The sequence below is a fragment of the Homalodisca vitripennis genome, chromosome 2 (genome assembly GCF_021130785.1).
Source record: "Homalodisca vitripennis isolate AUS2020 chromosome 2, UT_GWSS_2.1, whole genome shotgun sequence".
In the NCBI taxonomy this organism is placed as follows: Eukaryota; Metazoa; Arthropoda; class Insecta; order Hemiptera; family Cicadellidae; genus Homalodisca; species Homalodisca vitripennis.
In genome coordinates this window covers 129,178,709-129,196,312 of record NC_060208.1, presented here as the reverse complement: position 1 = coordinate 129,196,312, position 17,604 = coordinate 129,178,709, and the positions used below count along the sequence as shown (strand labels likewise).

At 33.1% G+C, this 17,604-nt stretch overlaps 1 protein-coding gene across 3 annotated transcripts; it reads right to left on the bottom strand.

Annotated features, from left to right (window-relative positions):
- Positions 1-500: 500 nt before the first annotated feature.
- On the bottom strand, positions 501-17,604 carry LOC124354736 (UDP-glucosyltransferase 2-like). 3 transcript variants are annotated; one of them, XM_046805402.1, is made up of 6 exons: positions 17,509-17,604; positions 14,168-14,321; positions 10,767-11,456; positions 9,746-9,965; positions 5,374-5,593; positions 501-2,176 (listed from the first exon to the last, which is right to left on the bottom strand). In XM_046805402.1, exons 2-6 carry the CDS (start codon positions 14,315-14,317, stop codon positions 1,897-1,899), a joined length of 1,560 nt encoding a protein of 519 aa, XP_046661358.1. In that variant the 5' UTR covers positions 14,318-14,321; positions 17,509-17,604; the 3' UTR covers positions 501-1,896. The 3 variants fall into 3 exon arrangements, with proteins under 3 accessions (XP_046661358.1, XP_046661359.1, XP_046661357.1); XM_046805403.1 differs by having other exon boundaries at positions 14,168-14,281; positions 17,509-17,563; XM_046805401.1 differs by lacking the exon at positions 17,509-17,604 and adding an exon at positions 17,352-17,471.

Here is a 17,604-nt window from a genome sequence, read left to right as displayed (position 1 = left end):
GTCTTGATATAAATGAATTTATTTGCTTAAAATGGCAACCAAGTGCTGTGTCAACTGGATATGCCGTATAGCCGTACTTAGTCGGTGCTGAGGCTGCACTGTCAATAGCTGTTGAGTCACTACTCTCATCTGTTTGCAGACCGTACAGCTGGTATAGTAGACTGTATGGGTTAATACCTAATACTTTTTTTCTTTAAATATCTTGTTAAAGGTATTATAAAATTAAATGTCCTCTGTTACATGGAAGTTGTTATATGGAAAAATGCTTGTTCTTGAGTGATTACTGCGAACTAGATTGATAGTCCGAGTTATACATGGTGTAAAAAGGTCCAGCACAGTCTTGATAATTCCTGAACGATTACAGGTAAAGTAATAAAACTTGGTACATCATTACTACACCTATAAATGTACTTTTTGAAGTAACTACCATATTTTTGTCATGTCAGGGGGATGGTCCATAAGGAGTCAGAAGGAAATCTTAAATGAGAGCATAGGTTGAGTAGTACATCAAATTAAAAGTCTTTATTAGTAGAGTACAATTCTGCAAATCTGACATCAAAGGGTTCACTCTCTAAAAAATTATGGTGACTTAAAGTTTAAAACATTTACGATTTAGGTCCTGTTCTAGATGGTTTAATATTCTTGTCTTAGTTCTAGTTGTGAAAGTTAAACTTAGTAATGAATACTGGACTTATGAAATAGTTTTTAAGGTAGTTAGTGACTCTTCACATCCAATAAAGGATGGTCTACAAGGAGTTCGGCAAAAAAATGCAATGTAAGCATAGCTCAAGATGTACATTGTTTTAAAGTGTAATATAAAACGTACATCAAATTAAGTCCAAAGCCCAACCTAAAAACGACAATTTTCTATTATAATAACAGATACCAGGTTTTTCCCTTTAGCATTCATCTCTGCTAAAAACCCCTTCATAATGATGTACATCTTTAGCTAAGTTTACAGTAAAAACTCATTGTAGACCATTCTCCATTCGATGTGAAGAGTCACTACCTTAAAAATCTTATTTCATAAGTCCAGTATTCATTTACTAAGTCACAACAGCTATGTATGATTCTTTGTAAAGTTCTAATTTCTTTGTAAAAATATTACGTTAATTACTTACAATTGTTCCATGGTAAGATTTATGTGCAGAGCAATAATAATATGTCAGAGTATTACCACTTAAAAACTATTTTCTTAGGAGACACTTCATTAGAGACCGAAGTCAGTTAGCTGTTTTGTTACTAATTAAATTTTCTGTACATTAAATAGTGTTAGTTTAGTTATAAATTATGATACTAACTTCACATCTAAAATACATAATTATTATATAATAAATAAATAAATCACATTTAGTAAATTAAATGCTCGATTTATTAGATATTATTTTAACCAATATCTAAAATTTTTAGTTTCAGTTAAATATTTTTTGTTTTGAAAAACAATACTTAAAAAATATCTGGTTCTTGCATAGTGAATTTTGGTTAATAAATACTTGAAATTATGTTTAGGGAAGACTATTGCATTTTTATTTCTTGTATTCTATGGGTAGTTTTTAGAATTAAAATCTGATGGTTTTTCACAATCGATCTGATTGTGGTGGCTTGTAACATACATTATACATTCAAAATATACAAACTATACATGCAATTAAAATTTTCCAGTTACAATGTTGAAGAAATAATAAGTTTAGTTCATCATAGATCATGATGTTCCATCGAATAATGTGCAATCTTCAGTGCATCCAGCTCATAGCTTTATCACTGTTTATTCTCTTACTGAAAGAGTTCTATTACCAGAAAAATTGAACATTACAATAATTCAAAATATATTGTTTTAATTTTGATTTTACTAAATAAATACTACTCAGATAAAAACACGAACTATGACAAATTAATTCAATCTACTTTACTCTTTGATGTTGAGAAGACAAATCTCCTCAAGAAAAATAGAAGTACCGTCTTGACTGCCCACAAAACAATCAGCAATATCAAGAAGGCAGTACCTATGACATCAAGCATGAGCAGCTGAATCCAGGACATGTCTGCAGCAGCTGAGCGTAGATGTGGTGCTCCTTGGTGTCTGATGGCATATTCACTCCAGAACACTGCCTGCTGTTTGGAGGTCAGAGGCATGTCTGTCATCAGGTTACCCATCCGTTCCGTGTTTCTCTTGTACCTGAAATGTTCACACAGTACTATAGTCGAGTTGATTACAAAATAGGACTGGTGTTCGAGGTGAGAGGGGGAGTGAGGTGTTGCCATGTTGACTTTGTATCGCTCGGTGGTGAGCAGGGCATCTTGCCACCTCCTACTTTTCACTGATAGCACCTTTATTATTGAAGCGCTTCTATTATTATTGTACGGTTTCTTCAATACAGCTGATATCTTTCAGGAACCTGAATTCATATTAATTTAGAAATGAAATAATTAGATACCATTACAAATGTTATAAATGCACAAAATTGTTTATAAAACTGCTAAACAGTCATACCAAGTCCTTTACTGTTCATAAAGATCAATATGCCGCTACAATTGCTTAGAACACAAAAATATACAGTACAAGTGATGGGCAGATGTGATGACAGCAACGACTGTATGATTTACTCGAAGCTGGTTGTCTTTCTTTCTACCGTCGGCATCCCTCCTCTAACCGGTTCCAGTCCTATTTGGTAATCAATTCAACTATAATGATGAAAATACGGTTAAGCACATGAATCCTCCACCGTTCACTTATATTGTGAAATTTGATGTTACTTGTAAGCCACTCTTTCCTGCATGATAACTGTTCATAGCTTTATTTATCAAAGTTGTATATGTAAATGTCACATTATGGTTGCCAAAACATACAAAGTTGAGCTGTTAGATACTCTATAACACATAAGAGTCTATTGCAAGGCTGTACATTTATAGAAAACATCTTGTATATCAAATTTATCAAACAAAAAAAATTATAAGCAATGCAGATTTAAATTGAATATATTACTCGTATAATGGATATTATATCCAGTACATACATTCCTCCAGTAACAGTATGCTCAATATCTCCAGAACTAAAAAAAACTGAGTAGAACATCTTATGGAGATTTGCTTAGTCAACATCATATCAAAAAGCTAAGTAGATTAAATCTTTCAGAATTCTGGATGATATATTTTTAATAATAATGATTATTAAATCTCTATATTGTAAATTATTGTATAATTTAACTTTTTTGGGAATTCTGCCCTAACAGAAAGAGAATTGTAAGAAGAGTTAGTAATAAGTCCAACTGTCTATTTCAGTACACTTTATGTTTTATTTTCAATAAAAAAATGTGTGTAGAATTTGTATCTTGGCAATTTTTTAAGCATTTTCCTTATTAAAGAAGATACCCGACTCCCAGCAGTCAGATCATTCGTTCTACCGAGAAGCAAGTAGCAATGTTCTTTAAGTGGGCTGGAGGAGAGCGATGGAGCAACATCTGAGACCACACCAGGTTTATATATCCCAGTGATGTTATTGTGACTGGTAGTCATCTCCCTGATGAGAGCTGTGAGCCCTGTCCAGTGGCTATCTCCAACCAATGTAACCTTCTTAAAGTGAGGAATAATAACTCTAAACATTTATTATTAAATTTATCTATCTATTATTTATTTTTTGTTGTGTTGTAAAAAATTAGTTGGAAGCAATTTTTTTTGTTTTTTGCACTTTTTATTTTTTTCCACTGTGATGAACTGGCCCATCTTATTGTCTTTGAATAGTCCTGCAAGCACCTCATAACTATTTGACACCAGTATACTGAAGCTAAGGTGTTCTTCAGTTAAAGAGAGGGAGGTAGGCATTTCATTGCCAATTAAAACTTTTTTTGCTCTTCCATACATGTTATTGTTTTGATCATATTTTTTGTTTCTTTTCTAAGAATTTCACATTCACATCAGGGGTGTTTTAACTCGAGAATTTCTTTTTCTATTTCAGCTATTCTCCTCATAACCTCGACTAAAGTTGTATCTGTACTGCTGCATTTTTCAGTCTGTACTGATGTATTTACAACATTAGAGTACGATGTGTCATGTGGTATTGATGTTTCCGAGGTTGTAAATATTACATCTGTAAATTCTAGCAGTTGTTGGTCCGATTCAATGGAACAGTCAAGAGTTAGTTTAACTTCAGCCTTAAGTTTTCTGCTTTCAACATGACATTTTCAGCAAGTATTTTGAGAGCAGAAGAGGTGTCAGGATTGTTACGTCCTTGTCTATGCACGGTTCGGCAGGCTGAGACGGCACTGTATCTAGGGCTAGCCTAGAGCTGACAGGGGTGTCAAGTGCTGGCAGCGAGGCAGTGATAGGCGGTATGCCAGGTGCAGGTGACGAAGCAGTCGCAGGCCACTGCAGCGGTGATAATTAATAGTGTGCGCATAGTCACTGGGCATAGCTCTTCTTTTCTGCTACAATGTACGCATCTGATTTTATTGATGCACCACAATTCTTCCATAGGCATTGCCAGTATACGTACTTCCCTTGACTTTTGAATGTCTCATACACCAATATTTTTCTCCAGGCCTTGTCACTAATGGGCTTTATGTGTTTGGACTGCTTAATGAAGCAATGGGAGGAAAACACTTCAGAAGCGTTGAAGAAGTGAAAACTCCAGTGAACAGTGAAGTTTGTGACTGAAAGAATTCTTTACATGTTGCATCAATGTACATCTTATTATCCAATTTTGTAGAAACGATTATAATGAAAAATAATCTAAAACAAACTTCGAGTAAATTAATAAACACAACTTTAAGATCTTGAATTTATTTTCTGTACTGGAAAAGTTAAGAGGTGAGATTACTATACCTGTATACTGTTCATACTATATATTGTAACTAAGAAACTAAAAACTTTAATAAACATTCGTTAGTATCACTACAATTAGTTTATTCATGTATCTATTCAGTTGGTGGTGACAGACACACTCCCTTGGAAATCAATATTTTGAAAAAATTATTTCACAGAGGTATTCTAGACGTCTATGAATCATTATGGTCAATAAGAGAAGCCTATTATATTCACATTGGGTAGGGTGCAGTATTTTGGGATTCAAAAATGGAAGTCTGAGACCCATTGTCAATAATGAACTTTAAACAAAGAATTTTCAGTCAATCAGTATAGTCAGCCTTATGTGGAACTAAACTCATGTTACCTTTAGCTTCACGGGCCACACTGTAGGCAATAATACAAATGATCCTATATTACAACAAGAGTACACAGAGCATCCATACTAATTTTGCACGTTACTAAATTTATATTGTTGGTTTGGAATTGATAATAGTATTGAAAATATAACTGGTTTATAAAAATATAAAACTACTTGACTTATTAAATCTGTTTAAGTTAACCAACAGCACTCACACTGGATTTGACAGAATCTCCATAATCCCATCTCGCAGTTGGTCAGCATTGAGATTGTAAACATTGAGTTGGATGGAGAGGTTGTGTCTCACCAACAGAGCAGCATTGTCTATCTGATCTATGTACAACGGTAGGGCTAACATCGGTACTTTGCGGTATATAGCCTCTTGCACGCTGAGCAAACCACAGTGGGTGACAAACAGGCGCAGTTTGGGATGTACTGGAACATTGGTGGAAGTGTTCAAAGAGTACAGCTCCTTAATATACTGGCAGACAATGCCTTAATGTACTGGCGTATTAATTATTTTATTTATGTATTATTAGTATTATATTAAATACGTGATGTAGAATTTATTACACACTATACCAGTACCACACCCAGAAATCTTCTCTAGAGGATGTCTGGAGCACTGGGGAGACTGAGAAATGGGAAACCCTCTAGATCAGTAGGGGGCTCTCCCCTGGAAAATAATTGAGATATAGGTCCTAAAAATAGTTATTTTATAATACTTCTGAGTGTTTAAAGTTTACATTAAAACCACTCTACCAACACCAAGAGGTTTATACAGGGATTATTAAAATCATCTGCAACAAATACTGTTTATATGAACTGTATATAACTAAAACAACATTAATCATAATAATGACAAAATAGTTAAGTTTAAATCAGAAATCAAGAACAAAATTAAATCTCAATGTCTACTCTCAGACCAAAAAGTATAAATATCCGAGTTTGAAAGTTGACCACTCACTAATAGAGTTAAAACAACGGGATTTTTATTAAAATTTAGCTTGTTTATTTCTGCTTTTCAACACATAAAACTGTTTACTAATAATAAATTCCAGTTTTATATCGCTAACTATGAAAAATCACAGGTTTTTGGCACTTTTCAACTAAACTGCATTAGGATTTCGGACATTTGCCATCGTTATAGGTTATAAAAGATATAACACCTTTATATTATGTCATACCTTTCATTGTCAATAACAAACTTTAAGCAAAGAATAAACTGCATCTTTGAAAATTCATAAGTTAGAAACTTGTGATCCGATTAATACCAAATGTGTATACATGTTTACTGTAATTAAGTATGAAACTTTTAAACAGTATGAAAACAATGTTGTTATTAATTTATCATCTTAACTTTTATTCTTGACCGAGTAGTTCACAAAATTCAGTATTGGCCTTGTTATGGAGCTTTTATTCACTATCCTTAACATGTATTTATGTAAATCACAATTTAAAACCCTTAATTTTTAACACATTAAATTGAGCAGATTTTGTCAGTTTAATGTAACTGACAACTGCTTGTTTTAACATGCATATCACCAGACTGCCCAGGGCTGTGTTACCTCGTAGTAACAACGAATGGCAACAAATACAGTACAGAACTGCTCAGAGCTCAGCAACTCACTCACTACTGTGACAAATGATCATGTAGGGACTACTGTAATAGATCATCTGTATTGGGTACTTGTCTATCCCGAGAGAAAAAGTTACCACAAACTGAATGTACCCAGTACAGGTACTTTTACAATACAGATACTTTACACTTTTATCACTGTTTCTGGTACAAAATATTGAACTCGTTTAGCAGTATCTGCTGCATCCAGTAGTGAAAGTACAGGGTACAGGTAGAAGCTGCAAGAAATGGTACAAACTAACCTCACTTTCTTAGTTGCTGTGTGACGGCAAAATTAAAATATTTAGAGTTTTGAACAAAATTGAATGATTATACAAGGCATTTCCAGAAAGTAAGTGTACTGAGGCTCTCAGATTAGATTGACATTTTTTACGAAACACAGTCTCGCATCAACAGTTCTCAACCTACTGACTGATACTAACTGGTCTCATTGCGGAAGGGAGGAATCAGGTTACCTAGCAGTGTAGCCACATGTTGAAAAAAATCCTTCTGGCCGTGAGGCCTCAGTACAATTACTTTCTGAATATGCCTCATATGCGCAGTGTATTTGGTAACTTAAAATAGTTATAAAGTTTGAATTTATATATATTATATTGTCCTTGATTGCAAAGTTCCTACATACACATTATTTTTAGTTGAAAATTTACTATAATATATACATACTATGGATTATTTTTAAATAAAATGCTCTTGGAGGGACAGGCCTTGTTCAACCCCCCTCACTACTGTAAGTGCATCGCTGCACTATATACCTTATCTTCTCAACTTCATCCTTCTTTCTGTGTCTAAAAGTGAATGACTGCTACCTTTTGTCAGAAGACCTGTTTTCCTTATCCATTTGAGCTATTACTTCACTTTGTGTTAGCTGCTCTAGATATGTGTTCAGAGCCTCAAGCTGTTACACAACAATTACAAACAATGATGTTTGAACTATCTCTTAATGTAATAGACCAATCTTCAAGTATGTCTACACAAAGACAACTTATTCAAAGTGTAAAGGTTGATTTACCAACATAGTAGATCAAAGTTAAATTTCTGAATTGTTACTAAATAAACCTTCACCTTTGTTAATTAGGTTATATGAAAAATGTTAGTTAAAGCATTATTTTAGAGTGATGTGAGAGCTAAAATATAACCGATTACAATAATAGAGGTTTCTGATTCCTGTTTAAATCCATCATAATAACAATTTCCATCCCTCACCAAAACAGTTATAATTAATTATGAAAAGTTAATGATTAAACAAATTTAAGCTTTCACGTTTGTACTTTTTTAAGTGTTAGGCCATTAAACAAACAGTTAAACATGGTTGCCATTTTTTAACATATTTGCCAAAACATAATGTGTATCTTTCTTAGTAAAAAATCAAATATCATTCTCTCCTGATATGACTAGCTACAGGGTGGAGCGCGGTAATTTGCTGATTTGCAAATGAAATAAAAAAGTTATGAACCTTAGAAAAAATTATTTTTTATTTTAATTATATTGAACAGTAAGGGAATTTTTAAATTACATGGTTTTAAATAATGTATCTGGTAAATGTCGACCTTCGGAATCCACACACTGCTGCATACGTTTTCTGAAGTTTTCATTAACTCTAACAAGCATGTCGACTGGTATTCTGCCAATTTCAGCCTCAATATTGTTTCTTAGGTCTTCCAAAGTTTTGGGTCGGTTGATAGACACCTTCGACTTCAGGTAACTTCAAAGGAAAAAAATCGAATGGGGCTAATTCTGGTGAGCGTGCCGGCCAGTTCACATCACCCCTCAAAGAGATAAGCCGTCCAGGAAACATTTGCCTCAAACAATTCATGGTAACCCTTGCTGTTTGTGCAGTGGCACCATCCTGTTGGAACCATGTATCCTCTAATTGCATTGCCTTAAGAGGCGACTGAAAAAAAATCCTGTATCGTAGTCAAGTACCGTTTGGAGTTCACAGTTATGGCACGACAGTTATCCTGAAAAACGTAAGGGCCAATGATGCCTACTCGTGATATGGCGCACCACACAGTGACGCGGTCCGAATGCAGAGGTCTCTGGTGGACTTCTCTGGGGTTTTTTTCACTCCAGTAGCGCATGTTTTGCTTGTTAACACACCCACTGAGGTGAAAATGTGCCTCATCAGAAAAGAACACGATTGCGTCACGCGGTATAGTTGCAAGCATGTCTTCACAAGAAGTACGTCGTGTCAAATAGTCCCGTGCTGACAATTGATGGACCACGCACATTTTATACGGGTGAAATCTCAGTTTATCATGAAGAATCCGGTGGAGAGAACGTCTCTAAATGCCAAGAGCAAGTGATTGCTTCTGAGCAGAGCGTTTTGGAGATTGCAGTACTGCTGCTCTAACTCTATCGATGTTTTCCGGTGTTGTAATCCTTCTCTGAGGTCCCCTTCGTACACATGACACATTCCCTGCTGTTCTGAATGCAGTTACCCAATTTACAATTGATTGCCGACCAGGAACACGTCCGCGTGGGGGGCGAACAGCGAATCGTAAACGAAAAGCACGCTGCACTGCAATGACTGAGTGGGCATTTGAAAAATACGCTTCAACACAAAACGACCTCTCTTGTCGTGTCCACTGCATGATGGCAACTGGAACGCGGAGGAATACAAATCTCCCGTCAGCCACTATAAGCCACGCCCACTCTCCCCTCTCTCTTCGACCAACAGTGCCGTCTTAGCCTGCAGTGCAAAAAAGCAAATTTCCGCGCTCCACCCTTTATTTAGTCTCTTCTAATCTGCAGTATCCTAAAATAATCTCATACAATGTTTTTCTCTTGATGTGTTTAGTTTGTACTTGTATATTGTATGAAATATTTCTTTAGAAAATACTAGTTACGCTTTATAATTACTTTTCAACCTTGAGATTGATTTACATTTAATTGAGTTTAATCTTTATAGTCAATAAAATGTAAAATAAGCAATAATAATCTAAATATACCAAAAATATCTCCTTGAGGGAGCCACTTGCTCAGTTTCACGTTAGGTGGGATGTCAGGCAAGTCTTTGTCCCATTTCCATAACACTCGCTGTCGCAGTTGCCTCAGTGCTGCCAATACAACATTCTCAAAACCTCTTGGCAACCATGTTGAGTCAACGTTGGAACCAAAACTGAGCATGATAACTCCATGTTCTGCTCCATCCATGAAGTCTTTGATGTCCTTCAACCAAAGAAAACTCATCAAGATCTCTACATAAAAACACCTATATAAATACAAGATTTTTAAATTTAAATTTGGTATTATTAAAAGAATAAAATAGACAAAAATTAAATTGTAATATATAAGTGTATTAAAAAGTGGAGGAAACCTCTCTTAAGTAACACTTGTATTAGGAACAACAAGAGTTTTGGTAAAAATATTCTATATAAAAATCCTCATAAACTGAGGATTTAGTTATTTAAATTTTTTTTGAAAATTATAAAAACCTTCTAAAAAACGGAATATTTCTGTAAAAAGTTTTGGGACTATCTCAATTAAAAACATTTTTCTACTCTTTGTTCAAAGTTTGTTACTGACGATGGATGATTTGAAATTATATCCTGAAATCTTACTATTTTTCTACTAAGAAACACAATGGCCAATTTAAATATAATTTTTATACTCTTATGCACCTAAATTAGAAAGAATTAATAAAACTTGCTTGTAATACAATAAGTCATATCAATAGAGATTAAAGTACCATTGGTGGAAAATATTCTTTATTCATACTGTATTACATGAATACAATTGAATGGTGTTAAAAACTTACAAATTGAGACCATGTATCTTTTACTAAATTCAAATAGAGTACAGTACATTATCCTCACAGTCCATTGAACGAATAAAGGGTTTTATTTATTAAATACATAAAAGGTTGATCCAATGAGACCGCTATATTTGTTACATTTTCTCTTGCTTTTTAGTTAGGCCATTATCATTAGTTATTTTAAAATGTTACACCAAAACTTTTGTACATCTTACTTTTGGTAATGGCTTGGGTTCGGTGATGTGAAGACCTGCGAGTTCAATGACACCAGGTAACATAGGCCTTGGGCCATTCAGAGCAAAGTGGTGGTTGACAATGATGATATTTGCTTGCTTGGCGATGTCTCTCACATGAGGTAAATCAGGCCCAAGCACTTCTTTCATCAACCTGTCTTGGAAAGGCTCTGAGACGAATCTTTGGTACCACTCCAGGAAAACGTAGTTAAAGGTGTTGAAAAATCTCTCATAAAAAGTCATGTATTGTCCAGAGCATGTTATCATACTGGGGATATAGGCAGGGTTGAAGATATTTCCTGCCCGAAACGTCATCCACTGAGGTGAACTAAAAGTTGTTGCCAAAATCAAAGGAGGATTTCCAAATAGATGTACCAATCCAAGAAGTGCTTGAGCATTCACATTGTCATGGATTATCAAATCAAAAGGCTTCTTGATATTTTTGTAGCGGTTCAAAACATTCTGTAGTGCACTTGAGTGCAATATTCTTTTAGATGCTGATTCGTCCCAGAACTGGAAGCCAGGATATATCCTTCCGATGTTGAGCTGTTCTAACCAGCCTGGTTTGTAATCACTGAAATCGATGTTAAAGATATTATACACTTCACCTGCAACGAATGTAGTAATATTTGGTATTTGAATTTTTGGTTCATCAACTCCCAAAACTGTGATCTGGAAAAGTACAAAACAGTTAACACTTGATACTTGTGCTAATTATGCTAGTTAACTGTAATTTGATACTTATGCTAATCACTACAGTGGAACTAGTTCCTTAGGAAAGAGGACTTTAAAATGTTAATATATTACTAATTGAGAGTGCATAGTGTCTGATTAATATTACATACTTTTGTTATACATTTAAATAACTTGTCAACCACATTACATACATTATAATGTCGGATAGCAATAATAAAAACAATGGTGATAATTCTCAAGTACCTAAATCCTTTCAGCTTCATTTTTTTCCCCATCTAAAATTACAGATCGCTATCCTGTTGTCAGAAGCGTATTGTGTTATCATTATCTATTTCATCAGTTAGTTTGATTGTTTCTAATAACAAATTATTTAAAATGTATGGAAAAAAGTATTATTAGCCAGTAAATCTTATAGTAATTTCATGAAAACTATAATAAAGAAACTGGATTAATTAATTAGTTTACAAAGTATGAATTGTAATAAATAATTTAGCTTAATGTATTACCCAAAAATCAAAATTTAATCAAAAACATACTATTTTAATTTAATATCTCTAATGAGTTACAACACATATTCCAATAATTAATTTAATTAATTTTGCTAGGCCTTTCAGAATCAAGGATTCCATCGTCAGTCAACTTCACAAAACATATACTATGTTACTGTGGATAAAGTTATTTTTTTAATTATACTCTGAATGTTTAGCCCTTATGTAACCATTGGTAGTGTTTATTACCTACAAAAGATAACACTGCAATACTGTACACGAGTTCTTACCAACTACCAATAAAGAAGTTTTAAGGATTTGAAGGATTTGGCTAAATGATGAATAAGTCACAAACTTTGATATGCACAATTCCAGGCTGATTGGACTTGGATCATGTAAAGTGTGGATGAATGTTAGTTTCAGGTCTTTCACATATTATGCATAATATAGGAAATGAATCATTAACTATATAGTTCCATGAAAGAATCAAAATTTTCACATCAAAGTTTTGGTGGGGGCTATATGTCATCAGTAACATTAAGGAACTACAATAAAGATAAAGGTAATTTGTAAAAACAGAATACAATTGGGTCTTGAGAGTTCCTCAGAAACCTCAGAAGTATCACAAATATCAAGAAAGGGCTTCATTTAATAGATTTTGATGGCATACGTAATTCGCTAAAAACTCATTACTAGTACCAACAATTAATTTATCTCCTTCTTCACCAAAGACGTCTATACCCTATTCAATAAGGTGTCATTGAGAAGTCAGTGTCTGTGGCATCAACCTGGTAATATTCTCAAAATGATTTACGGATATATCAAATGGGAAAACCATAAATTGAATGGCTGAAGAACACCATGCATACAAGATTCAAGTTACAATATATATATATATATATATATATATATATATATATATATATATATATATATATATATATAGTATGCTAAGGATTATTTTATATATATATATATATATATATATATATATATATATATAGTATGCTAAGGATTATTATATATATATATATATATATATATATATATATATATATATATATACATATATATATGCACGTTTATTAAATTTATATAAGTGGCAGTAGCCTAATTTAATTTAATTCAATAAACATTGAATCACAAAAAGTACTTGCTCTGCCGGGACGTACTATATATGTATAGTATGCTAAGGATTATTTTATATATATATATATATATATATATATAATAATCCTTAATATTCCTTTAATGGAAAAAGAGAAAATACTGATAATAACCTAGCAAACACTAGAAGAACAATTCTACAAAACAATAAAATGTATACATTAACTTATACAGTTAAGAAAAACTTAATTAAACCAGGATTAAAAATGTAAGGTACGAATATCATAGGTCGTGCAGTCATTTATGAGGCAAAAATATTGGATTTTCAGTCACATTTCTACGATAATTTAAAATTTTCTTAATGTAACAACCCATTATTTTTCTGGTTACTTTATGAGAGATCAACAAGTACTGTATAGCATTTCTTTCTTTGGAATTTTAAAGAGTATATTTCTTTATATCAGATTCATTCCATGCTACATTATTTGACCCACATGATTACTAAGAAATCATCTCTGGATACTATTTCCTCATTGGTGTTGTTCATATTCAGAATTTGTTATGCATGACCACCTGGAGTTTAAGAACCAGATTCCAAGGAATGTTTTGTTTTACTTAAATGCCAACATATACATTTGCCATTGTATTCAGCATAAATTAATATTTTCCCCTTTGTACTATCTTGTTTCTTTGGGTTTTCAACTTCCTCTGTGCCACTATCTTCTTGACAAGGAAATTTCTAATAGAATTTTGGATACAAATGTATTATATATGTTTATGGTTTGTTTATTTTTACAGCCCATTTTATTTTTCTTCATTTTTGAACTATGGCATTTTTTGCTGTAGAGAATAACCGTTTATTAGTATTGTCAAGTCTGTTAGTACAATTATAGTTGGAAGGAAGTAACTCTTGGCACCGAGAGATTTGTGAATAAACCAGCATAAACTCATGCGAGTGAAAGATGAGAATGAATATACAAAACTTTAATGAATAAAGTATTTTTGTATTCCCAAAACTGGAAAAAATAACTAAAGGGTGATAGTCTTCTTTATAAAGTTTAAGTATAAACCACTAAAAAAGGTATATTGTACCTGATGCTCTCTCTCTGCCAAAGCTGCCATGTATTGGTAGCACCAGAGAGAGTGGCTGTGGGATGCTGCAGTACACAGAGCAAGTATCCTGGCAGATGCAGTTACTTCCAGACTCTGCACAACCATAAACAGAGGGAGCAATAGCTTCATGGTCCTGAAAGAAAAGATTTTACTACATAGTCTTCTATTGCATAGAGATTAGTTGTGGGATGCTGCAGTACACTTGGAGACTGCACAATCATAAATATTGAGGGCATTAGTCTCATGTTCCTGGAAGGAAATATTTTACTAAATAGTCATCCATTGCAGAGGTCTAACTGTATAGTTCAGGAATCAAAGATATTGTTTAAAAATATAAGGAAAAATACTCAGTTTTGATAATTAATATTAGTTTCAGAGCCAATTTGGATTGTACCACCATACAATCAAGTGTTTCGTAAAATCATTCAGGAATTCCTTAAGGAAGAAGTTAGATCATCAGCCACACTAGTTTTGTTGGGGTAATCAAAAGCATTTAAGATATTGAACAATAATTATTTTCTCAGATTTTGTTTAGCTTAAGACACTTAAACCAACTATCAAACATGTAAATAAAGTTATATCATCATCAACCAACTGTATGAAGATCGAATATATGGGTGAAAATTAAAACTTTCAATCTCTGTATCTCATTGGCTGATGTAACTACACACCTCAAAACAATTATGAGATCACTTCTATTGCTTGGTGTACAATAAATATAAATAACATGAGAGAGTTATACTTTGCCCACAGATAAAGGCAGCATCTTGATAAGGAAGATAAGTCATTTTATTTCCAAATAGTACTGTTAAAGATAAATAACCTGATTTGTTTATCAGGTCCAAACAAGAATGAAATTAGAAAAATGTCAGGTGTAGTTCTGTGAATTTTTGTCAGTTTAGAATATTATGTAGATGAGTTGCTGGACGTCCATATTCATCCGAAAGCAGAAGGAGCAGGTCAAGATTTTGTATATGAGCAAGATGGAGCCCGACCACATGCAACAAGAGTAGTTCGACAGTAATTGGATGTACATAATACATCAGTATTGGAGTGGCCTGCTTAAAGTCCAGACCTAAATTAAATTGAACAGGTCTGGGATCAACTAGGGAGAAGCATCTGGAGCTGGCCAAACCAACCCATGACCTTGGATGAGCTGGAAATAGCGTTACAAGAAGAAAGGGTGTGGTTGTCTCAAAGACAGCCTTAGACGACTCATTAGAACAATGCCACAGCATATTCAAGTCGTTATCTCAGCCAGAGGAGGTAAAACGAGAGAGATATTGAGGGTGGAATTTCAAAGAACAGATTATCGTTAATTAAAGTAAGATTTAATTTTACTTTTATTTTTGTGTTTTTCACTTTCATTAACTGCCCTAAGTTAATTAGAATCCAAAATTTAAAAAAATATTCTGTACTTGACTACTAGTAGAAGGCTTATAACATAAAAATATTATTGTTAGATGTTAAACAATAAACTAAGTACAAGCTATTAAAAAAGTAATCCCTTAATCTTGTTGAGGTGCGTATTATTTGTGTCTGGTGGTTGGTTCAAAGTGTGTCTATCTGAGAAAATAAATCTCTTTCAATACTGTAACACTTTTGATACACTTCCAGTTTGACTACCACTCACACTAGTAAGGCTGACAATAAATGTTTTCTTACAAAAAATTCTATCATTTTAAGAAAAGCTAGGTTGTGTGCTTATACAGTGCAAACTGACTCTCAGCTTCTAAACTATCAGAAAAGCAGCAATCAGACAACGAGATGTAGAAAGTCACTATTTTTAGCCAAATAGTCGTGCGGTTGGCTGATGATAATTTTATTTTATTTTACATGTCTGACATTGCTTTCAAGTGCGCCAACATAAAAAATATAATCTTAGAAAAAATCAATTTTTACATTTTGATAACCTTCTAATTTGACCTCCGTTAAAACTATTGATATTGATAATCAATTTCTTTCTTAAAATAAATAAATTCCTCTATTAATTTTACAAAAAACTATATTGCAAGCTTATACAATACAAATTGGCTCCCAGCCTCCTAGACTGTATGACACACTGCTTTACATATAATTACAAATCAATTGTGGGACGGGGGTCGTATCACAACTTCCAAAATTTGGAACTAAAATGTTTAAAATATAAAATAAGGAAACTGAGCTATTGTGGATCCCTCTTACAGAAACATCCAAGCTTGGGAAAGTGAAATGTGTGATGATCTTATTCTCTAGAACATATTTTGAGTTGTTTTCAAAACTTATACGTTATAAAATATATATGTGTGTGTGTGTGCATGTGCATATGTGTGCGCACAAGCATGCATGCACACGAATGGGTGAGTGTGTGTATTGTTCTTTCATGTACACACAGACAGGGAGGACTCTATAGGCTGAATATTTCTTATAATTTTTTTCAAAGATGGCACCAACCTGTTTTTCTGAAGTGTTGTGCACTGTTTTAACTGTATTAGCACTGTGTGTGTTTGTCGGTGAGTTCCAAGGTTTTCGCTTAATATGGTTATGTGTTTTAGTTTGACTTGACTGTTTTGGCAAATAAGCCCAATATATATTAACATATACAATACACCAGTCAGCCTGCAGCGTATGTATGTATGGCTATACAATTATATTTAGTACTCATAAAGTACAGGGTGTACTAAACCCCATGATAAGAACTTCTAGATGTTGGTTGTGGTGAATTACCAATACCCAGGTTCGACGGCATACTACTGTCTGCATAGAAATAAAAGCAGAATCAAAAACATGAACATTCAACTCTAAATTATTTCTTGAACTGACATCTTACTCCTTGGACAGTTATTTATATCCTGTACAATGTACACATTGTTAGCCACATTGTTCTGTTTTTAATTATTATATTAATATATTTATTGCATTTCATTATATTAAACATTAATATTTTATACAGGTATTAAAAATTACATCAGAATATACTGAAACCATTCACTATATCTTTCATGTACAAAATGGAATTAAAATGCACAAAACTCATGTCACAAATAGAGTACCTAGATCAATTATTGATTATTTTTAAAGTTTACGATTTTGAAAATGTGTAATTACAAATAATGAAGTATGGAAAAAATTATGTTGTATTTTTCTTACAAAGGATTTATAATTTGACAATAGTTGTACTTACTTATTTTATTTAAAAATAGGGCTCTAAATATAAAGAAATGTATTTTTTAAGGTTTATGAAAGATTATTTATCATTAAAATATTGAAGCTTGTGTACATATGTACATTTTATACAACTATAATAACTACTGCCGTGTTCAATAGTAATGTCTAGTTACCAGCAAAGTTAACTATCCTTTCTATTTGAAGAAGAGGCAAAGCTGAGTTCATGTAAACCACTGAACATACATGTTCGACTGTGACAGCTTCTATTT